At 38.0% G+C, this 25,669-nt stretch overlaps 1 protein-coding gene across 2 annotated transcripts in view; it reads left to right on the top strand.

The window, feature by feature from the left end:
• Positions 1-25,669, top strand: part of LOC137657068 (prolyl 4-hydroxylase subunit alpha-2-like) — a 166,923-nt gene that overhangs the window by 50,598 nt on the left and 90,656 nt on the right. For both annotated transcript variants that reach the window (XM_068391430.1, XM_068391431.1), the window contains exon 2: positions 15,706-15,947. In XM_068391430.1, the coding sequence (XP_068247531.1) occupies positions 15,742-15,947 (206 nt within the window). In that variant the 5' untranslated portion in view covers positions 15,706-15,741. The remainder of the gene's footprint in view (positions 1-15,705; positions 15,948-25,669) is intronic.

Raw genomic sequence — 25,669 nt, 5'->3', positions numbered from 1 at the left:
TTTTAAATCCATATTTACCACACAGTTTTCTCTCTTTTTTTACATTACTTTCAAACTTCTTACATAAGTGTTTTGTAACAAACCTTTGATGAGTCCTTTTGTCATCTGTCTCACTTTCTTAATTAAAATCTAATCATACACCTTCTCTAGTGCAAAAAGTTAGGTTATTACTATATAATTCACTCAGCCACCTTTAGTACTTTTATCTTCACACAATGGAATAATATTATACCTCTCTATATTCCTTTGAAACCTTAACCACACCAACTGTACCTTCAAGGTCCCAGTTAGCAACCCAGGTACGCTTCACCACCATAGTGCAGAATCTTACCTATAATCCCATGAATTCTTGGCGCATTTTCATATTATTCAACCTCTTAATGCCCTATCTTACATGCATTTACTTCCACAAGCCTTCGCGGCCATATACTAATGCATTCATGCCTAGTATCTCTCCCCTTGAATCTTTTAGTCTGAGGTCAAAAATTTGTTTGCTAAGTTCTGTTTTGCTCTCCAATAAAACTGATTTTTATTCTCCCTAAAAAATCACTTTCTCCCATCTTTTTTCATTACTTTCTATCCTTTTCTTTCTCTATTTATTTTTAACTGCATTATCTATCCTATAGCGTGTTTGCACCTGTTTTACTCCTATTATACAACTTTACATTTGAAACAGCTATTCTTTTACCTTCACTAGAAATTTAATTTCCACAGGCAACCACTTATATTTATTTTCTCTATACACCCTCTCATATCCACACACAAACATTGCTGTTCTCGTGACCTCATTATGAACTTTAAAAAAACTCCTTATCTACTTCTTTCACCTTGCTTTGTTTAAATCTAGATCGGAGCTTATCCTTATTCACCCTTCTATGTTTTACTTATATCTACCTTAACTGTAGCTTCAGCCAAATAACGATTAGATATATCTTCTAATCATTATATTAATCAACTTGGTTTTCCAACTAATCTACAATAATAAATAAGTAAACTTTCCCTCATCATATTTTTTTCCAGAAATACTTTTCAATTACCTGCTCTAAAAGCCATATAGTTTAAACAAGAAATTCTTTTTTGAAACACATTTCTGCTAGACTCTCAATTCTTGTTTACACAAGGAATCCAATTTCTTTCTCTGCCACCCATCTTTGCATTCAAATCACTCAGTACCAGATGCTATTTCCTTTCCTTCAAAACAAGCCATAGATTTTCCTCAAATCATCGTCTTTCACTCTCATTCCCTCTCATTCCTGGACGTTTTCAATATGAAAAGTGTTTTTCTTCTTTCTCTTTCACCCTGATGCACACAATCGTTAAACTAGCATATTTGTACAAGCATCACCCTTTCCTTTCCTTGCCCTGCACCTTTCAGCAATCCTAGTTGCAGTCACTTTTTGTCTGTCCTTAAGCCCCAAAGCGTTTAATTCAATAAAAGCAGAAACAGAAACTATGAGCTTAATTGACATAAGCATGGGTCATATTTGGTGTCAGGTATGAATGCAGACAGAGTAGAGTTGTAGAATAAAGAAAAGTTACGCAAATGCTGGAAAAAACAAAGGGCACATGTTAGTAAAGTAAGTGGAACAATCAAGTGACCATAGTTTTACCACTCTACCTGAGTGAACCTCAGACTCACACGGGAAGAGACACAGACGATGGTGGAGACGCAAAATATTATTATCCGGAAATTATCCGAGTTACAGTTGATGAGCAGACCATTCAATGAACAGTGTTCTAAAGAAGCATTTCTGTCAGTAGAAGTTCTCTTGAGGGAATTTGAAGTTGCCCCACATGGGTGGCAAGAGCAAGAAAAAATTATTCAGCTCTCGCAGTTCTTACAAGTGCCTGCAATGGAAGTGATAAGTTGTCCTCATTAATGTCTCAGAAACTATGATGAAACAAATGAAACACATTGGTAGCTTCTAGCAAAATGCATATTTCCTAATGCAAGACGAGGTGATATGAAGAACTATCAACAAAAAATTTGGGTGGGAGAGTCCTTCCTCTGTGCACAAGGAGAGGGATAGCTTCGCAACCTAGACTGCCAACTTTTCTGCAGATGATAAGGCAGTTGTCTTTAATCATATTATGGAGGTAGTAAATTCTAATCTATGGGGATATTTGTTTAACAACAACTGAACACTAGTAGATGTCATGATGGCCATACAAAATATTATAGATACCCTATAACAAGAGAACAGTTCCAGAAATGCTATTACAAATAAAAAATATGTATTGGTGTTTAAGACACGTAGGAAAACCAATGGACAACAACCCCCAATCCGGGGAAGAGGAGATTGTGGTCAGTAATTAAGAGGAATTTCAGCATTTGCTGGCAGTAAGGAGATGAGGGACATCCACAAAAAGAGTGCCCTGCTCATGAGTTTCACTGCTCATAGGTCACTGAGGAAGGAAGGAAAAGGGAAAGCCAAGCCTCCCTACCTTCTAACAGCAACATGCATTGAGGCAGTTTCTTTCCCTTTGGTTTGGAAAATACTCCTAGTCACTTCCCCAGAGTCATAATGTCATCATTATCTCCCTTGGTTGGTCAGAACGTTCCTGTCTATCTTGACAAAATTATAATAGTAATGAAAATAGCTAAAGAACATGTGAGAAATGTAATAAAAGTTTCTAAAGCATTGCATCGAAAAGGTATAAAAATCAACTTAACGAAATGTCAGTAGAATTTCTGGGCAACCTAGTGACCCCAAGGGTTATCCACTCCCACCCTAATAAAGTAGAATTGATTTAGCAGTACTTCAGACCAAATACTCCAAAAGTAGTGGCTATGTTTCTAGAGCTTTCTTGGTATTACCGAAAATCCATCAGAAGTTTTGTAGAAATATCAATAAAAATTGTAGAAGAGAGGAGCTTTAAGCTAGCTGAAAACTGTCTTAACTAGCAATGAGTTATTCTCGCACTCTAGATTTGATCATGTCTTTATTGTGAAAATGGACTTAAGTAGCTTAGTCATTGACAAAGTAATTTTACAGCACGACAGGTAGAGTTAAAAGTGACCCTTTTTTTCTTTTTTTTTTCTTAAATATGGCATACAACCCATCAATAAGAGATGCACCCTTCTTTCTAGTGTACGAACAGGATTCAGTATTACCATATACGGTCATGATGAATCCTCAACAATTTCCAAACTATATGCCAGAATAATACGAGTGTGTCTTATAAATGTGTTACTGAGATGAAGACATCATACCCAATAAAAGGACGACCGAGTCTTTGTTCAACCAGTTGATGACTGTAAAAGAGTGAAGAATAAATACATTTGCGTCATGGAACAATCATTTGTCGTGGGACCAGAATCATATCATGTTACCAGTCTCTATAATTATCATACCTCAAATGACACTAAATGTGTGTACAATCACGCAAATGGTTGCCCAACTCATGTTTTCCAATTAGGGTTCTAATGCATAATAAATACGAATGAGGTAACGTCCACTAATCTATTGTCCAGGACTGAATAAGAGAAATTCACATGCCTGAAGGTACGAGCATCAGTAGATTTGAAACAGAAACTTGATGCACTTTATCGAAGGTAGATTTTGTTTTAAAGACTACTAAATACACCAATAAGGTATATATTATTGAGTTGGTACTGGCGTCAAATTTACCCAATCAGATCAGAAAATTTACCTGTTTGGCATTATCTTGAAAAAGCTTAGCCTAATCAAAATGCCCCATGTTCCTAGAGCATTGATAAAGTAGTTAATGGGTACCGAAAATCTCCAAACGGACCATTCTTTTCAGGATACCCATGTATATAAGCTGATAAGGGTATACTGTACAGTAGGGGCTATAGTAATTGCCGTAGTGATGGCTTGGATCGATGGATGATCTATGATACAGAAATCCTGCCGTAAGACAAAACGAGTAACCTGAGAAGTAATAGTCCATCCCTGCCCCTACCCTGCTCGAACCTATGTGGGCTGCAACTAAGGGAGGATGGTCGATCCTAAAATGTAATACCAAGCGGGGATCCAGCAAATTCAAGAAGGGTGATTGGAAAACAATTTTAAGCTATTTTAGAGCTATTTTTCCTGTATTTGAAACTAATTTTTTCTTATGATTGAATTTATAAGGTGAATAAGCATTATGCAATAGGCCTAACAGCATCCCGCTAAAATTTATAAAACTTTTCAGCAATAATCTCTACAATTACTTTTAGCACAGTACATGACTATACATTCCCAGAAAACCTCATCAGCTGATATGACGACTACCGCTGAGTTACTGTATATAGTTGTAATTATTGGAGTGCCTGTAGCCTATCCTTCCGTTAAACTACCAATCTACAGCAATGCTTGACTCTTCGAATTATAGTTTGTTTCACCACTTCTTCCAACTTGATTCATATAAAAAACACAATCACTTTATTTCCAGCTCATATATAATGGAATTTTGCCACTTGGGAGTATGTATGTGAGAGAGAGAGAGAGAGAGAGAGAGAGAGAGAGAGAGAGAGAGAGAGAGAGAGAGAGAGAGAGAGAGAAGGATGATTCCAGTCTTCCAGATCTCTCTTACTACATTCTTCTTGTAGCAACTATTGAACGGATGTTGATTATTGTTTTACTTCTATCAAAGATTGAAGATTTTCGTAATTCCAAGCTTTATATCATGAAAGAGGCCGGTTTATATTTCTTTGAAGATTTTCTTTTTTCGTTTTTATCCTATTCACTGTAGCATTTTTTTTTTCTTTTATAGAAACAAGCTACCTTTGATTACAACATATATCATACTTAGAGCCGGTAAACTTATTGAACAATTATAGAATTATGGAGTTTGCATGCCACGTAGCTTTGTTAATCATATCACATTTCAATATTACAAATACTGTAATATTGAAAAATAAATCTTAGCAACCCAATTATATTGTAATCCCATTTAAATTTCCACTTTCAACAAATAACAGTTTTGCTCCAGATACTGAATTGAACAAAAGCTAACCGATAAAACAGTCCTATCAGTTATCTGAGGATAAATTTTACTCGCTCGAAAATTTTATTTCCACTTGACAAGTGTTCTAACACATGGTTTAATCTCACTAAGAAGCTTATGTCGAAATAAATTCAGCAAAGTAAGCAAAAGTACTTAATTTACCAATAGAAATATGTACACCGACAGATAACGAATAAATATAAAACACCGAATGTTTCTGATATTTACATCTGATGTTGATACATACATACTGTATACCAGGGGAAAGAGAGGCGGCGGTTGAAATTCACTGCGGCATTCATGACCCATAATTTGCACTATACACTAATTGTTGCTAGATCTCTAATAAGGGATTCAGCAACCTCAGATCTACATTCAGGAGATGGAATTGATGCAAAGAGAGTAGCATCATCTGCATATGTAACAAGCTTGTTTTCTAGGCCAAACCACATGTCATATGTATATAGTATGAAAGGTAATGGGCCAAGAACACTACCCTAAGGAACACCAGATATCACATTCCTATACTCACTATGGTACCCATCAACAACAACTCCTTGCGATCTATTACTTAAAAAATCAATAATGTTGCTAACAAACGACCCACCCACTCCCAACTATTTGAATTCGTAAACATGGGCCTCGTGATTAACACGGTCTTAGGCAGCGCTAAAATCAAGGTCAATCTTACGAATTTCCTGACCACAATCAAGGGTTTTTTGTATAGCATCGGTGATTGTAAGAAAGGCATCACATGCTCCAAGGCCTTTACGAAAACCAAATTGCAAACTAGGGAACAGATGATAACTTTCAGCAAATCTATTTAGACGTTTTGCAAAAAGACTTTAAAAAAAAAATAGATATTATGGGAGTTTTGGAAATTGGGTGGTAAGCAGTTGGCGTTGAGCTACCACAAACACATTTATATAATGGAGTAACATTACCAATTCTCCAAGAATTGCTAAAAGCTCCTCTTCTTGCTATCTTGCGCAAATTAACAGATAACTTTGGAGTGAAGAAATCTGTAATCTTTATAAAAAAAAAAAAAAAAAAAAACAGGAAAAAAATCACTTTGGGTCTACACCTCCATAAGCATCAAGGTCCATCAAAAGAGCTTTAATTCTACGAGATCGAAAATGTAAACTAGTTAGTTTAGCCTCATGAAAATAGTAAAGAGGAAAATCAAGTTTCTCATTACTCTGCCAACTGTCAAACACATCAGCCAAAAGGGTTGCCATTTACTTTGGACAGCGAGTGACAGAACTATCTAGTTCAAGTAAAGGATTAACTGTTGCATCTACACCAAAGAGTGCAGATTTAAGGATGGCCCACTACTTATTTTCCCGGTTTGTACCAAAAAGGGTTTCTTTTTTGGTTAGATTGTATTCCTTTTCAATTGAATCATTAACTCTCAGAGTAAAAGCTATAAGCGGAGTACAGTTATTCCAAGTCAAATCTGATCTGTTACCCTACCAAAAATGATAGGCCTCCTTCTTCTCCAAATAAGCACGTCTACAGTTATAATTGAATAATGGTTTGTCTTTCACTCGGTACTTTAGCACCGAGAGGTGATACCCTATCAATTATATTGACTAGATTCTTATTCAGAGGAACAACAGGATCAACACTATTATACAAATGTGACCAACTCAAGCTTAAAAGATCTCACAAAATGCTGTTCCAGTCTCCTTGAGATTTTATATAAATCCTACATGAGTATGATACACCAGGGAAAGGATGATCAATCTTCACTACTTATGAAATCATGGCATGATTGGTAACCCAACTGGCATGAAAAAAAAAAAAACATAAACAGACGGGAGGGGAAGGATATGGCTGAGGACTTTGTCCTACAGTGGACTAGCAACGGCTGATGATTATATATATCATATATATATAAGTATATATATATATATATATATATATATATATATATATTATTGAAAACAAGCTGAAAACAAACCCTCTAATTCAAAACAATAATCTAGCTCCATGATAATAATACTGTACCAACCGTGTGTCACACGATCGTACATAGTTCATTTTGTGTATATATTATGCTTGTATCTTCACTTTTCCCTCGTACTAAAAAGAACCAGAATAAACATGTCTGCTTTTCTCCTCTGTAACAGTGTCTGTTTTTTAACATGAAATTTCTTGTTGCTTTGAGCTTTTGTATATAAAGGAGAGTGTTCTATAATAGATTTACTCAGTTGCTTTCATACTGTCTTTGAGTCACAACCTACTCTCGGCCCGATTGGTGACCCCGGAAGTCAACTCCCACCGCCTTCCACCCCCCCCCCCCCCTCACCCCTTCATCGTTGGTACTATGGCGGACTCTACGGAAGTTGGCGCTACGGCTGCCCCATTGAAACTTTCATCGTTCGCCAGAGGAGAGGCGTTTGCTTGGTTTCAGCGCGCAGACGTCCAGTTTCGCATCAAGGGCATGACTCGATCAACCACCAAAGCAGATTATGTTCTCGCGGCGATACCTAAGGACACCTTCCCGGAAATATCCGACTGACTTTGTGAACAAGGAGACACCCCAATAGTGTATGACGCCCTCAAAACATACCTTCTGCAGCAGTACTAGCGGTCACCAGCCGCCCATATAGCAAAGCTTTTTCAGCTCTCGCAACAACTGTTGGGGGACCAAAGGGCTTCGCTTGCCCTCAGGGAAATGACCAGTATCGCTCGCCTGCAACCTGCCACAGACGGCTCTCCTCGTGAGGTGAACCTTCTTTGTGCCCTTTGGATCCACCGTTTACCCAGACCTATACACTCTGCCATACCCGATGTCGATAGTTTACCCATAAAGGACTTGATGACCAAAGCCGACGCCCTTATGGACAGCCACTTCAAGACCTCCATCAACGCCTCCACCCCTGACGAAGAGAATGCCCATTCAACGTCAACCGAAGCTGACATGAATGTCGTAGGACATACACGCCTACCCCGTAATGTGCCGAAGCGGCGACAAAGCCACCCACCGCCCATCAATCGCTCACGCCCCAACCAACGACTTCTACAGCCACTTACTACCTCCCATCCGCCGCAGTTTTGCTACTACCACTTCAGATCGGGGCAACCGCGAAGAAATGTGCCAAGGATTGTCAGTGGCCAAAAAACGTGTAAGTAGGCCATTGCTCGTGGCGGTGGCCTCCCGTGTTTCTAATCTTTTCTCTTTACATGATGCAGGAACGGGCGTGCGATTTTTGGTAGACACAGGTGCTTGTCGTTCTCATTTGCCAAGGGAACTCTTCAGGACACGACGTAGTCTGTCTACGTCTGCCGACGTCCGCTTGGTAGCTGCCAACAGATCTGCGATACCCACCTACGGTTACGAGAACCTCACATTATCGTTCAGAAACGGTAAATTCAATTGGAAGTTTCTCGTTGCTGACGTCACATTGCCAATCCTCGGTGCGAATTTCCTCTCTCACTTCCAACTTCTGGTCGATGTCGCCCACCGACGATTGATCAACGCAGACTCGTACTTGTCGACACCTCTTCAACCCGCCCCCTCTAACCTCACTCTCCACATCAGCGCACCTACGGATGCCTACGCCCACCTCCTCACGTCGTACCCGGAATTTTTCCGTCCAGAACTTCGCCAAACGCCCACGGTTCCTGCCAAGCACGGTATTTATCACCATATGAAGACGACAGGACCCCAGTCTTTGCAAAATTCAGACGCCTGGCACCGGAACGATTGGCAGCCGCCAAACAGACGTTTGCCGAAATGGAGGAAATGGGCCTTTGACAAAAGGCCTCCAGCCCATGCTCGTCACCCTTACACATCTTTCTGAAGAAAGACGGCTCCCTCCGTCCGTGCGGGGATTACAGGCGCCTGAACATGCAAACAGAACCGGATAACTACCCCCTCCCAAACATTGCCGACATGACCTCCTACTTAAACAAAGCGAAGGTTTTCTCTACGCTCGAACTCCTGAAGGGGTATTATCAGGTGCCTATGAACCCAGAAGACATCCCCAAGACCGCCACCACCACTCCGTTTGGTACATACAACTTCAATTACACCTGTTTTGGCCTTCGTAATGCTGGGGCCACGTTTCAACGTCTCATGGATGGCATCTTAGGGGATCTCCCTTTCTGTGTATGTTATGCGGACGACATACTTGTGTTCTCCTCCTCAAAAGAGGAACACCTCCGTCACCTGCGCATCGTGCTCGACCGCCTGCAACAAAACGGCCTTGTAGTCCGGTACGACAAGTGTACCTTTGGCGCCAATGAAGTGTTGTTCTTAGGGCACCGCATCACTCCTGAAGGAGTCCATCCCCTTCCTGAGAAGGTAGCAGCCGTTCAGGACTTGCTCCCCTCTATGCCTCCCTCAAGGGCAAGCCAAAGGACCTGAAGTGGGGTCCCCTTCAAGAAGCGGTCTTCTGCAATGCAAAGAAGGCCCTATCAACTGCTGCGGCTTTCACTTTTCCTATCTCACATGCCCCTCTCCTTCTCTCCACCGATGCCAGCGATGTCGCTATTGGTGCAGTACTCGAACAGGTGGTCAATGGCTCGGCCCCCCTCCATTGGCCTTCTTCAGCAGAAAACTGACCAAGGCAGAATCGGGTTATTCTACCTTCGATCGCGAATTGCTGGCGGTGCACTTGGCTGTCCGTCACTTTCGTCATTTCTTAGAAGGTACGCCCTTCATCATTCGCACAGACCACATGCCTCTGGTGCACGCCTTCACTCGACAGTCTGACGCCTGGTCCGCCCGGCAACGCCGACATCTCTCCGCTGTGGCTGAATACAATTGCACCCTTCAGTACGTCCCTGAGAAAATGAATCCAGTTGCATATGCCATGTCAAGAAACACGTTGTCTGCCATTCAACTGGGATTGGATTACAACGCCCTGGCTGAAGCCCAACGACAGAATCCAGAGTATCAAGCAGGTAGGACATCCTGCACGTCCCTTTGTTGGGAAGACTTCCCCCTCGAAGACTCCAACACCACCCTCCTCTGTGACATCAGTACTGGTAGACCGCGACCTTGGATTCCTGCTTCCATGCGCCGGTAGGTGTTTGATTTCATTCACAGCCTTTCACATACCTCGTGCCGTTCTACTGCACAGCTGCTGAAGGCGAAGCTCATTTGGCACGGCATTTCTAAGGATGCTAAGGATTGGGTCAGCGCCTGTACTTCTTCCCAAACTTCCAAAGTACATCGACACACGGATTCAGGAGTGGGCATATTTCCTCAACCTCAGCGTCATTTCGCTCACATTCACGTCGACGTTGTAGGCCCCCTACCCACATCACAAGGATATCGTTACCTGTTTACCGTCATCAACCGCTCCACTCGTTGGCCTGAAGCCATCCCCATGGAAACTGCAACGTCCGCCTCTTGTACATCTGCCTTACTCTCAGGATGGATTGCAAGATTTGGTATCCCTGAGCATATTACTTCTGACAAGGGTACCACTTTCACCTCTCAATTGTGGACATCATTAGCGAATCTCCGCCCTACATCACACAACGGCCTACAACCCCGCTGCCAATGGAATGGTTGAACGTTTTCATCGCACCCTCAAAGCAGCTTTGATGTCCCGCTGCAAGGATTGCAACTGGTTTACTCAGCTTCCCTGGGTCCTCCTGGGACTAAGGACCACTCCTAAAGACTCCCTCGACGTCTCGGCAGCTGAAATGGTGTATGGTGACCCGTTGGTCATCCCTGCCGAATTTTTTCCTTCTACAACCTCCTCCGACAATCTCCAGTGCATACGTCACGTCGTGGGAAAATTTACCCCATGCCGCCAGACTTACAAGCCCCCAGCGAAGCATCACATACTAACAGACTTGCACTCTGCAACGCGTGTCTTCCTGCGCAACAACACTAGCAAGCCACCGCTAACGCGCCCTTACACGGGCCCTTTCCTTGTGATCCGACGCAGTCCGAAAGCATTCCTACTAAACATTCGTGGCAGAGAAGACTGGGTCTCCATTGATCGTCTAAAACCTGCTTATCTCCTGCCAGATGACCCGCCCACAGTTCAACTCTTTAGATCAGGGCGCCCTATTTAACATGTACAGTATGTCATTTTTAGGGGCGGAGCCATGTACCAACCGTGTGTCACACGATCGTACATAGTTCATTTTGTGTATATATTATGGTTGTATCTTCGCTCTTCCCTCGCACTAAAAAGAACCAAAATAAACATGTCTGCTTTTCTCCTCTGTAACAGTGTCTGTTTTTGAACAGGAAATTTCTTGTTGCTTTGAGCTTTTGTATATAAAGGCGAGTGTTCTATAATAAATTTACTCAGTTGCTTTCATACTGTCTTTGAGTCACAACCTTCTCTCGGCCCGTCACGATACATACGAAGTTGTAGTCCCGATCTTCTGCAGTAGATATCTCTTTTTGGACTATTGATAATTTGCAATTGTATTTCTGTATTTTTAGAAACTCTCTCTCTCTCTCTCTCTCTCTCTCTCTCTCTCTCTCTCTCTCTCTCTCTCTCTCTCTCTCTCTAGGTTGATTACACATCTATTCAAATTTATGTAATCTGCACTGACATTTACTATAAGTAAATTCAAGTATAACAGCATCATAAAGTAACTGATATCTCTTCACAGAAAACTACTGCAATTAACATTAATATGTCAGGATATGACTATCGTCTATATCTAGAAAAAGATATCCTACGAACTTTCCCATTACTTTGACATTAAAAATATATTTTGGCAATTGATATGTAATTCTTCTTAATATTGATATAGAATGACTATTAATTATGTTGTGAGTATTATAATGATGGTAATGTAAAATTGGTACGACTGTATAGTAATTTTTTCTTGTTTAGTAGCTAATCTCACTTTAACAGTCATCTAGAGAAGATCTCTTCATATCAGAGAATACGAGTGAATGCTCTCCTAACCATGAAATTCGGTATAACCTTAATATATTTCCAAGCGACAACTGCAGAGTTGAAGGAGATATGCAAAAGCTGAATGGAGTTATAATTCAGCTCATCACTGACCATAATGCTGTTTCACTTCCCTTTGTCTTTTGCATATGATGAACGATTCAGAAATTTTTAATAAAGGGCTATCTTTGATATTATCACAAAACACGGGACTTTCATGCATTCAGCCACAAATGATTTATGATATCCAATTAACTATGAGTCGAGAATAAACACTTAAGTGAATTTATTAAACGATCATGTATGAGAAAATACAATTGGAAAATAAACTTTAACCATTTTTCCATTGAAAGGGATAAGAGTTCATTTTGACCCTACCCTGCATATTTTTTTTTAAACTTGTAAAAAGCAAAATAACACAATAAAGGATGAAAACTGAAAATAAACATAACTGACAAATTCAATATTTTTTTCCACCCATATGCCGAGTTTAACAGTCAAACTTTTTTAACAGCCCTTTTTTTTTTAAATCCCAAGTTTAATAGTCAAACTTGTTTTTTGAAAACCCCAAGTTTAACAGTCAAACTTTTCTTCTTGAGAACTATAAGATTAACAGTCAAGCTTTTCTTCTTGAGAACTATAAGATTAACAGTCAATCTTGAAAAAAAAAGGGGGGACGGGTCGTGACCCACCGCGACGATCCCCATGGATCCGCTAATGAATACCATTAATGCCGCAACATATATATTCATTTTAAACTGTAATGCTTGTAAGTAATGTTTTCCAAAGGAAGGAATGAGTGGAAAATCATGTTGATCATTTCGTTTTTTTCTGCTCAATTTTGTTCTTGCTGTGAGAAGAAACGAATATAATTTGTGTTTTATATGTCTGTAGTTTTCGTGTTTTTATTTCAGGTATACTATTAGTCATTTATGGGTCCTTTGCGCTTTTTATTGTGGAATTTTAACAATCAAATCTATTAGAAAAGAGATTGAATGCATGTTAATAGTAATGTGGTTTAAACAATCGTTAACAATCATGAAATGGTGGAGATCGAAGAAGAGCATTTTGTATCTTATTGGCATCAAAATAAACATTACAAGTAATCATAAGACTAAATAGACCATTGAAGAATTACCTTCGATAACGTGACGATGGTGTTTGTTGTGGGTGACGCTTGACTGATGTGGTAGCTATCCAAAGGTACGTTATCTGAGCTTTTAGAAGGTAAATTTGAAAAGGAATGCATACATTTTTATTCTAGTTGAAATAAAAAAAAAAAAGATATTCTATTAAATTCTTAAACGCAGCTATATTTTCCGTTATTGAAAAAGCTTTGATAAAATTCGAATTTCTTGGCTGATAGATTGCAACGTCCTTAACATCATCATCAGCCTTAACTAGTCCACTGTATAATAAAGACCTCAGACATCTCCTTTATCTCCTATCTGTTTATAGTCTTTCTATTCCAGTCCACACCCGCAAATTTTCTTACCTCGTCAATCCACCGTCTTCGCTACCTTCCCTTGCTTCTTTTGCAATCTCTAGGGATGCATTCTGTTATTCATAATGTCCAACTATTATCTGTCTTTCTCATTATATGTCCGAACCATGTCCATTTCTTTTTATTACATATTGTTAGAATATCCTCTACTTTTGTTTGCTCTAGTATCCATATTGCTCCTATTCTGTCTTCTATTGTCATTCCCATCATTATTATTTCTATGGCTCTTTGAGTTGAAACAAGCTTATGTTCAAAGGATGAAATACATACTAATGATGAAAATCAGATTCAACCAATATTTAGAGATCTCATGGTGGTGTAACATTATTGAAGGACATTTCCACCATTCTAGTAGACTCAACTTTTGTGAGAGTACCTGCCCATCATCTAGAGAAGTGTGGCACCATCAATCGGCTGCTAATACAGTCGCTTCCCGAGTAATTATGACAAGTATTTAACTTGATGAAAGGCAGAAACTGTAAGCTTTAATGACCTAAGCATGGGTTATATATATATATATATATATATATATATATATATATATATATATATATATATATACTGTATGTATATATATATATATATATATATATATATATATATATATATACTGTATGTATATATATATATATATATATATATATATATATTACTGTATATATATATATATATATATATATATATATATATATACTGTATATATATACAGTATACCTGTGCATAGATGTGTATAAAGTTAATGTATGTCACATGATATATGATATCTACGCAATTACATGAATTGAAATGAGCTAATTATCTGATTTTAAAAAAATAATTTCCGCTTAATTCGAACAGGAAGTCGCATTGTGCGGGATTCGTAGTTATCTCTCTTGCGCACCTGTATATAACACCGTAAATCTTTTTCTCGTGTGTTATATGAGGATCTTAATGTAACTTGGAATGAAATTCTGACGTTAAGTATACAATTATATGACACTGACTTCCAAATGGAAGGAAAACCTTTTCTCACAATATTCATACAATTCATAACCTTTTTGGTTTTTAAATTGGCTCAAGAGATGTGAAATGTGCTCTCTATGAGTTCTATGAGAAAGTTGATTACGCATCTGTCACGTAGATATGTAGAATAAAACTGGAGAGGTCAGGGAGCAATGGCTTATCATGCTAACGAAGTGGCACCATACAAACTGTTGACACCACTCTTTAACTCCTCTATTTGACCCCCAGGTCGAAGCGAGAGAGAGAAATGGGCAGCAGACTCTCTACAGTATATGGGGTCAGCAAAATAAACCAAGGAGTGTGCCACATTTAAAACGGCGCTTCTACTACCACCCATAACCTGTGGGGACGTTATGCCCCCATCCAAAAAGTCGGACAAGAACGATGCCCGAGAGTTGTACGAGAAGCGTGATCAAAAGTGGTTTGGTTGTAAACCTTGAGTCATGTAAAACCATTTTTATAAACTTAGCTAAGTGTTGTGCCCTATCACCACCCCCCTCATTTTGATATAGACCTGGGGCGTTTCGTATACACAGGAGTTCAAAGTTCAGTAATAATCAATTGCTCAAATAAACCTGTCAAGAAACATCCAGCGTTTTCATATCCATACTTTCTGAAGTATTATATTATAATGAATTTCACGTATGCCAAAACTATTACTTACCTTGTAACACATCACCTTTACACGTAGGTAATGTGTTGTGTTTTAGGACTTTGCAGTGAAAGTGAAATCAGGTCTAATCAATCTAAGCAAGAATTAACTCGTTCACTATCAACATTGTCATGAATAAAATTTCTTGTCTGTTACTCTATGCATACCGTCAGGTTATCAGATTATAGGTAGAAATGTGCATTTAATGCTATTTTCAAACAAATGTGGAATCCATTCCCTTTTTTTATTTGTGTAAGCATATGGTTATCTTAAGTAAGTGAAGTAAAATTAAACTGCAATCTTATGGAGTTGTATGTTTCCTCTTCGTTACGAGATTCCTAAAATAATATAATCTATTTGCTATGCTTTAGTTTTCTTATTGAAAAATATTCATATATCTTTACTAGCACATTACATTTGTGGAGCTTTTCTAACATCTTTAATTAGAGTAATGCTTTTTTTTTTTTTTTTTTTTTCGTTAGTTGTAGTGATGATGAAGTATTAGTAATGGAGGACGACAATTTTGTGTGTAGATTGGAACATTAATGTTATTATTACGAATATTATCATAAGTAACTCTAAAAGAAATAAAACAAAAACATTTTTCTTAACTTAGAAAAAGTCTATATTTATCTCAGAGGGACCTTGATAATGTATCCTTGATAATAACCAATGGTGATTAAATTACATTCTTGTTTCTATTACAGTGTTTTTAGTCGTCCGTCATCCAATTCCAGTGAAGAATGTGTGGGGGATTCTTCGTGTTGCTGTTGGCCTTCATCAGGTCAGCCTTTCTCGTGGAAGCCCTGAGCGTGGAGGACGTGTCCCGTGCTTTAGTTCTCGACACGGCCATTGTTGATCACCTGAAGAACTTTCTGACTGAGGCTTCCAATGGGACAAGTAATAACCACCAGGCCCATTCCAACATTCACTCCTATTATATCAACGAGTAGGTGCTGCGTCTTAGTTGTTCAAATGCTACAGTTAAAAAGCGATACAGAAGTTACAAGCAAGGTTATGGGTCATTTTAAAGATAGCTTCATGTGGCTCTATTATGCATTTTGAGTACCATACCACAAAAATATCATGAATAAAACCCCATTTCTTTTAACTGTGAGACTTTATGAATCAGCAAAACAATTCATCGACATAATAAAGACTAACCCATGGAGTGCCGATTTAAAAAAAGAAAAAAAAAAAAAAAAAAAAAAAGTATGGCATCAGTGGACTTTGATGCATGTTGAACCACAATGTGATAGCATAGTAGATGTGAAGCTGATTAAACAGTATGTGAACTCTTCATCACTTGGAAGTCAAGACACTGAACATCTAATTTACTGTTACTATTAGTATCGATTGTTGATGGGACAATCTGACTCGATAAACTGTACACGAAACAAGTTGGATGAATAAGTATTGATTTAACTTTTACTGTCGGAAGCGTACATTCGAAATGAACTGAATAGAAATTAACATGAAAAAAATATAGAATAGAATTTCTGATACACATATCTGCCATATAAGCCTTTGTTCATATTTCTATTCCGGTAACTGGAACATCATGATGAAATTATTATATTAAATAACCATTTGTTGAAAATCACATGACAGTAGACAGTTTCTGAATGAGAGAATTGATCGCCTAATTTTTTTTTATATAGAATTATTGAAAAATTGTATTATTATTGTTCATTAGATTTACAGTACTTAGAATACGCAGAAACTTGAAGTTATTGTCCTTCTTAAAATGAATGCGTAAAATAAATGAAGGAAAGTAGGCATTTCACTATGACCAGTCTTTAAGCAACATAAGTGAGCGCATGCAGAGCAAGAAAGTATTCTTTTCGTTCTGATTATAATTAGACGTCATCAAAATCTGTAAGATTACTCAAGAAGACATTCGTTGGTTTGCTAAGGTAATCCAAGATGGCGCAGTGAGCGTTGGGTTACGCTTACTTGAAGAAGCGTAAACCGTCTGTAAAATCTTTCTCTAGCATCTGGTAGACGACGGCGTCGAAAGAGAATTAGTCAGAGCTTGGACTTGATATGGTGAATATATTAGTACTCATACACCCACAGACAGCCACACCCATACACACAAACACACACTCATATTTATATACACACACACACACACACACACACATATATATATATATATATATATATATATATATATATGTATATATATATATATATATATATATACATATATATATATATATATATATATATATATATATATACATATATATATATATATATATATATATATATATATATATATCTATATATATATATAGATATATATATATATATATATATATATATATATATATAGACAGATATATAGATAGATATATATATATATATATATATATATATATATATATATATATATCTATATCTATATATATAACTATATATATATATACATATATATATATATATGTATATATATACATATATATATATATATATATATATATATATATATATATATATATATAGTTATATATATATATATATATATATATATATATATATAATGTGTGTGTGCATGTGTGTTTTCCGCTCAAACTGGACAATAGCCTAATGTGAAAACCAAGCAGAAAATTGCCTAATGTTGACATCAGGCAAGCAATTTGAACAATGTTCACAGATTGTCAACGTTATACAAAAATGTTTGATGTTCACATTATGCCGCTCAATTTTGTCTGATGTGAATACTACTGCCTAATGTTAACATTGTGTACATTGTTAGACACTTATGTTACCATATATTACGGTCGATGAAGAGTCAGTTTTAAGGATTGCATTTCAACAGAATAAACATAAACAAAATCAATGAAAGACCAATGAAAGAATAAAAGTCAGTCAATGAGATCTCAGGGTTAAGTCGAGTTCAGTTACTAATTTTTGCATGATCTGCTCTGGTGACAGCGTGAGTTGCATTTAAATTTTTTTCGTAGACAGCTGCATCGTCCTGATGTATATTGAGTAATACAATAACATTTTGTATATCCTTGCCCGCCAGTGGCTCTTGCTGTTACTGTTATAATTGATAAGCAGACATCAGGAACCTCTTTCACTTTTATCAGGGGATGTTCGATTGCACTTAAGTAAGCAGCTGTAACTTTTGGTTCTCGAATTCCCTCCCGGCATCCTACAGTGTAGAGCCCATCTAATTTGGCGTTTTACGAAAGCACAGATTGGCATATCAAAAACGCGGAAATCGTTGCTGATATATTACTATCAAAAGCACGGAAGAAAGTCCAATTGCTCACACGTTTATTAACGATCGCTCACTTCTTCCATTAGACAAATGATATCATCCATATGTAAGTATATTCTTCTTGTATCTGAGTGCAGGCTTGTCCTTGCGGTCCTTTATAAAAAAAATGTTTATATAAGCCTACTGTATATTTGTCATGCATTATTACAGTTTTGTATTTGCCCTTAATTTACCACCCAAAATGGCTGTTCCTCCTGAAATATATTTGTTGTACTTGGATGTAGCATACTTGTTCCTGTTTTGATCAGGTTTCCTCATTGTTACAGAATTACTGATACTCCTCATCTTTTTATAGGTATTATTCAGGAGCTTCGATAGATCGATGGAATGCATAAAAATGCTCATTCAAATGAGCAGAGAAAAGATTCCGCAGCATTGTTTGAGTGCTTGGTATGTGAGGGTATTTTAGTCCATCCACCATCCTTTGTGGATCATTAAGACATTAAACGAAACCTACTGAATTAGTGAGTCAAAAGGGATTAACCTTAATACAGATTTTTAACTGCATTAAGGGTGTCTTTCGAACTCTTTAACCTTTTCGAATCCATGATTTTGTGGTGTGCCCATCTTGTTCCTTGATGACGGCCACTAACAAATTTCCGGGATCTGTTGGACTACGATCCACTTCCAAGACCCTCAGCGTAGTACACTGACCAACAGACAATGGCCTAAGCAGGCGTTTGCCACATCTCGTCATCGGTGCTGCTGCCTTAGATTGAGCTGATCAGCCAAAGCACGGATCTTTTGGAAATTTGGAACTACTGTTTCTATCTTTGCCTGTGCCTCTATTTCTGCCTCTGTTTCTGCCTCTGCCTCTGCCTCTTCCCCTGCTTCTTCCTCTGTCACATTTGATGCCACAGGCTCAGTAGGAGGTTCTGTGACAGCCTTTTAAGCTTCTTTTGACTCCATAAAAACCTCAGAGTCTTCCTAGGTGAATATCTCATGAAAAGCTGTACTTGGCAGGATAGATGATTCTAATCCAACCTGCGGATCTTGTCCAAATGTAACTTTGAATGGACTATGGTCTGTTGTTTCATGATGGTTGATGTGAACTTACCACCGAACAAACTTGAGGCCTACTGACAACTTCCTGCTGTTGTTTTCCTTCATCCAAATGGTCAGTTTGTCCTTTAGACATTCAATAGCGACCTGGCTTTGAGGAGGACTTGGACATCCAGTCAGTGGCTTTAGCTCTGGCCAGAGCGCTGCCAGCTCAGTGATAAGGGCATTAATGAACTCCCGTCCGTTGTCTGACAGCAAAATAGCAGGTGCTGCAAATGTCAAAAATATGTCTAGAAGATTCGTTACAGCCTCTTCTGCTCTTTTTGTTGTATGTGGGCGCAACGGACAATATTTGCTGAAGTGATCCCAGTTGGTACTACCCTGATCCTCTCTTCACTTGTTGGACCAAATGGTATGACTGTGTATTGATATAACCCAAACGGAGTTATAAAAGCTTATAATTTTGCGTTGTCGTCCAAAGGAATTTGATAATATCCTTTTAACAAGTCAATCTTAGTGATAAACCTCGCCTGTCCAATGTTATCGAGTAGTTGGTCTGTGAGTAGCTATGGGTAATTGTCGGCCACACTGATCGAATTCAACTTTCAATAATCCGTACACATCCTGAAAGATCCATTTGGTTTTTTTATGAGCAAGCATAGAGAACTGTAAGAACTAGAACTTTGTTCATCTAATCCATTTTGTAACAAATAGTCCGCTTCTTTTCTCATGACTTCTCAGTGATACGGCGACAGTTAATAGGCGCGTTGCCTGAACGGTCTTTCCGTGGTTTTAGGGTGTATCTCATGCCTCGTCAAGTTGGTTCATTTCAGGACATCTGAGACAATTTCAGGGAAACTTTTAATCAACCAGCTTAATTTCTCTTGTTGCTCCTTGTTCAAGTGAGTTCATTTCTCTTCTAAATTCCTAATGATGGACGAATTATTCACCTTGCTTACAGCCTCTATCTCATATCCATCATCGTCTTCCGTAGATGGAATGGTTTGTGCCATACACACCTGTGAAACTTCGGTCTCGTTTCCGTTTAAGTATGGTTTCAATAAGTTAAAGTGTAGCTTCCTTTGGCTTTTCCTTCTTCCTGGGGCTTCAATAACGTAGGTCAGGTCACTAATCTTCTCCAAAATCCTGGATGGTCCTTGAAACTTGTTGGTGAGAGGAAATCTCCTTATCATTAAGAAAACCAACACCTGCTGTCCTACCGTAGACTGTCTGTTCTTACATTTCAGATAAAACCTTTTCTTCATTTTTCCTTGGCTAGTTTTTAGGTTTTCAAGGGAAAACTTTCTTATCTCGCTGATCCTTCTCCTTAAATTCTTGATGTATTTTCCATCCGTTTCCTTTTGATCTTTCCATTTTTCTGCCAACATTTTAATCGGTCCTCTTACTTCTTGTCCAAACACCATTCCATTCGGGATACATCCCATGATTTCTTGATAAGCATTGTGTACCTCAAATAACATCAATGGTAGTCCAATGTCCCATTCATTTCTTGTTTCATTGCAGTACTTTGTTAACATACTCTTTAAGGTTTGATGAAATCTCTCTAATGCACCTTGGGTCTCTGGGTGATATACAGTAGACAGATGTCGTCTCACATCCAAAAGTTTCATTACATCCTGAAACAATTTTGATGTGAAATGTGTTCCTCAGTCACTCTGAACGATGTCCGGAATAATAACTTAGTAAAAAAGTCTAGTAACTTTTTGGCGATTACTTTGTTCCTGACGGGTATGGCTTCTGGGTATCTCATGACTGGACACATCAAGGTTATCATATATTTCTGGGCTTTCTTCATCCTCGGTAACGGCCCCACAACGATCATTACCTTGTTGAAGGGTTCTCCTCGTACTTCAATCCGGTATAAGGGAGCTTTCTTGATGTACCCGTTTGGCTTTCCAGCCATCTGACAAACGTGACATGTAAGACAAAACTAACTCACATCCTTATGCATGCCAGGCCAGAAAATATGCTCGGTCATTTTCCTTATTCCCATGTGTCCCGTCCTATGCGCTACGGCGATCACCTATCTCCTCAACAGTGTGGGAATCAATATCTGTCAATATATCCCCCATTCAGCATTTCCAGGGATATTGGCAAGTCTATGCTTTCTCATAAGCAATCTATACTTAAGGTAATAACAGGTGGGTGACTGCTGCACCTGCGTCTCATCCACCACACGATACAAAAACTCTGTTAATGTTACATCTTTCTGTTCCAATCCTATTAGACTTTTCCGACTCACTTGTCCTACCTCTAACGCTGAGTTCTCTATTTCTTCCAAATCCATTGCTTCCTCGTCTTCCTGTTCATTCGTCTGTCGTTCCTCTCATCTTGGGCTCTCTTGGGAGCTCTCCTCTTGCGTACTTCTCTGTCTTCATCTGCAGTCACTTTCTTTGTCATACTTCTAGTCGTCACACAATTAGGAAATGGATACAGGCAGTCCTTCTCGAGTTCAGTCGTAGGACTATACTTAAATGGTTTCTTCGTTATGATGGGACAAGCCACAAATGACGCTCCACCAACCTCATTTCCCAGCAGGACTTATACTCCTTCGACAGCCAATGAATCCTTTACCGCAAAATCAAGATGACCTGTCGTCGACTCGCATGACAATTTCAAACGGCAAATAGGAGTAACCTCCTCACGTGCTATTCCCCTCATAATGAAAGAATCTCCTGTGAGAGACAGTTCCACCATTGGGTGTACACCTTGTGTCACCGCGCTATGATTAGATAAATTGTCGTACAATATCTTGACAGGGATCTTCTCACTCCCATCCAGAGTAGCTAACTTACCTTCCTAAATATACAGTTTAAAGGCATCCACATTGTTTGGGGTTTTCCTGTTCGTCGTGTCAACGTTAGCTGGTTTATTTTCCTCGTCGACCCTTCCCGTTTGATTTTTCATCTTCGTATTCTGTGATGTCAAATTATTCTTAGCAACTTGGGTGACTGCTTTCGGATAGTTTGACCAACATTCCTTACTGATATGGCCTTTCTTGCCACACTTATAACAGACATTATTAATCTTCTGCATGTCTTTCACAGTACCTGAAGGAGGACGATTCGATGATTGCTGTTGTGGTACTGTCACATTCTGCTTTGGAATAGTACCATTGGTACTTCCACTGTAACTATTGAACCTGTTACCAGGTTATTACTGAACTGATTTCCATAGTATGGCGAATACTTGACACTTGGTCGGAACGACGGTTGAAACTTCATACCCGAGAATGGTTTACAACTGATAATATGATAATCTTCACTCAGCGAAGCGGCTTTATCAAGTTTCTTCACCCTCTCTCTCTCTCTCTCTCTCTCTCTCTCTCTCTCTCTCTCTCTCTCTCTCTCTCTCTCTCTCTCTCTCTCTCTCTCAAGTACGTTTGAATATGTTCAGGAATTCCTCGTAAATATTGTTGCAGCACTATTAGCTATCTCTCTCACTTTAGCAGCCTCTATCCATCTCTTGAAACATCATTGTATCTTATAAGCTTAATCCAGGAAAGTCATTTTCTCGTCCTTCCACAAACTTCAAAATCTTTTAATATAACATTCAGGGATCATCTGATACACTTGCAGTACGCTCCTCTTAACTTCTTGATACTCCTTCCTCTGGTCCTGAGACAAGGCAAGATACACATTGTGTCCTTTTCCAATAAGAACACTGAAATAACACAGGCCATTTATCCTCTAGTAATTCCATCGTTGATATGACCATTTCAAAATGATCGAAGAACTCGTCGGGAGCTTCTTCTGTGAATTTTGGAATCAACCTTTGTATATTCGTCATATTAAACACGGGATCGTGCATAGCTGGGATCATCTCTGTCTGAGTTGCCGACCTCGCACGAGCATTCATTTCTAATTCCCTTGCATGTCGTGCAATTTCTCTCGGCTCATCTCTCTCTTTATCTTCTCATTCTCTCTTTTTCTTTTCGTCTTACAATATCTCTTGCTTCTTCTCTCTCTCTCTTTGCTTCCATTTCCCTCGCATATCTTGCAATTTCTCTTGCCTCATCTCTCTCTTTCTCTTCCCATTCTCTCTCTTCTGCCATCATCTTCAACTTAATCAAAATCTCTTCCACTGTAATTCATCGAATCTCAGCCTCTACATTCCTTTCTGCTTTAATCCTTCAGTTCCTAGGTCAACTGATACTTGCTTCACTACAAATTCTGCTTCAGCCTTCTCCAAAAGTTTGTGAGCTGCTGTAATATCTACTGACAACTTCCCTGGGTTTATCAATGCTTCTAAGGTTAGACACTTAATTTGGGCTTTAATCATTCCACTCGTTGCATGCCCACCACATGCTATTAAAATGGCGAGGCACTGAGTTTTAGTTACATTAGCTTTCGACAATTCCTGAACAATTGGGTTTTCCAAAAACTCCTGTACATTCAACTGAGCCATTTTGAAACTTTACAAAAAATTATACCTCTCCAAACATTTTTTCCTAAAAATATATGGAATCCTATCAACATTAAACTGGTCAAATCTTTAATCAAAACACGGCTCTGCTATCACCAATATCTAAAACAGACTTGGGTCTGGGCACCATATATATATATATATATATATATATATATATATATATATATATATATATATATATATATATATATATATATATATATATTACGACTAGCGAATTACATAAATTCCCAAGCTCCCAGACTCACCAGCTTTATATTACATAATCTGATGCACACGAGAATACCTCCGACCTCTGGGAATAATACGCAACTCCCAGATATTAATATATATGAACTGAATATCCAAAGGTTTCTTTGTGTTACACTCAAACTGGGGGATTACTTTACTATTAACAGGAACTATTCTAAAACCAACCTCTTACTTCAGCTCTTAGTCAGGGATACAAGCAAGGCACTGAAATGATTGTTGGTGATTGAAATAATACATACTTTACAATATATATATATATATATATATATATATATATAGATATATATATATATATATATATATATATATATATATACACATATATATATATATACATATATATATATATATATATATATATATATATATTCTATAAAAAATAGCAATTCAAAAAGTAATACCAAAAATAGATCACTCGAAATTTAAATCTGAACTAGACCTTAGACTTAAGACAAAATGACACTTCAAGAATTTTACAATCGCTTGTTTCACTAGAAATTAATTTATGAAAATATTTAATTTTGATAATCCTCGGTAATAGTTCACACTTTAAGACAATAGGAAATAAACAATAATTACACTTACATATACTTAATATATGTAATGCACTTCACTGTTTATCCAAATCACAGAGGGCCAATCACAAAAAAAAAATAATAATAATAATTTCACAATATAAACTGTACTCACAAATTCCCTTCACTTCCTTCAAATTAAACACACATAAATATCACAATGTTTAACAGGCACTATACAGAGTATACACTGGGGAGGAAACACTATGGCTGAAGAGGTGCTGGTGAGAGGATTGGCAGAAGCACAGATCTTGTGAAATGTCAGGCTGGATCTCTATCCTAAGCATGGAATTTTCCAGCTAATCATTCTCGAAGCGTGGGGGCAGGTCAGGGCGGGCCCTCGTGACGTCAATATTGCCAACTTAGCAGTTTTGAAGTATGGTTCTATCTTCGCAGGGCGAGGCAACACATTCAGCTAACTATGTGAACCTCCTCTCATAACATAAAAAAAAGAAAAAGAGTAAGTTTAGTCTAGAACCTTCGTACAACTTCCAACCTCATGGAAACATGATGCAATCCCTAGTATTTATACCTCGTGTGTCATACATACCTTTTAACAAGATTACATAAGACTTCATAACCAAACTACGTGAAATAGAAATTTAATTCTTTAAAATAACGTAAATTTACATATATGAACTGAATGAAAATAAAACTAAACGAATGACGACAGTGTTATATAATTTACATACATTTACTTAATCCTACATGAATGGAACTTACCTTACGAGATAGCTATACATCTCCTAAATACACAAAGGAATTACGTAAATAACATAATCTACTCTCATGTTAGACTAGCTTCGTAAGAATATATATAGGTGTATGTGTGCATATATGTTTAGCATACTATCTATTATGAAAATAAAAGTAAGATGTCGATTGCAAATGAGACGAAAAACTTTGAAGCCTTTTATGTAAACCTTTTGTGCCGTAAGATGAATCAATAGAGTGTGAAATATGATGTGTAAAAATGGTAAAAGAATGTTGTAGGGCAAGGATGGATCCAGCGTACTTTTAGGTTGTTGGTTTATATTGAAGGAATGGATGGTAACATGTATGGGAAAAGAGTGTTTACTTCAAAAGTGCCAGGTGTTA

This window comes from Palaemon carinicauda, chromosome 18 (genome assembly GCF_036898095.1).
Source record: "Palaemon carinicauda isolate YSFRI2023 chromosome 18, ASM3689809v2, whole genome shotgun sequence".
NCBI classification, from domain to species: Eukaryota; Metazoa; Arthropoda; class Malacostraca; order Decapoda; family Palaemonidae; genus Palaemon; species Palaemon carinicauda.
Note: the sequence above shows the minus strand (reverse complement) of the source record. Positions and strands in the feature narration are given on the sequence as shown.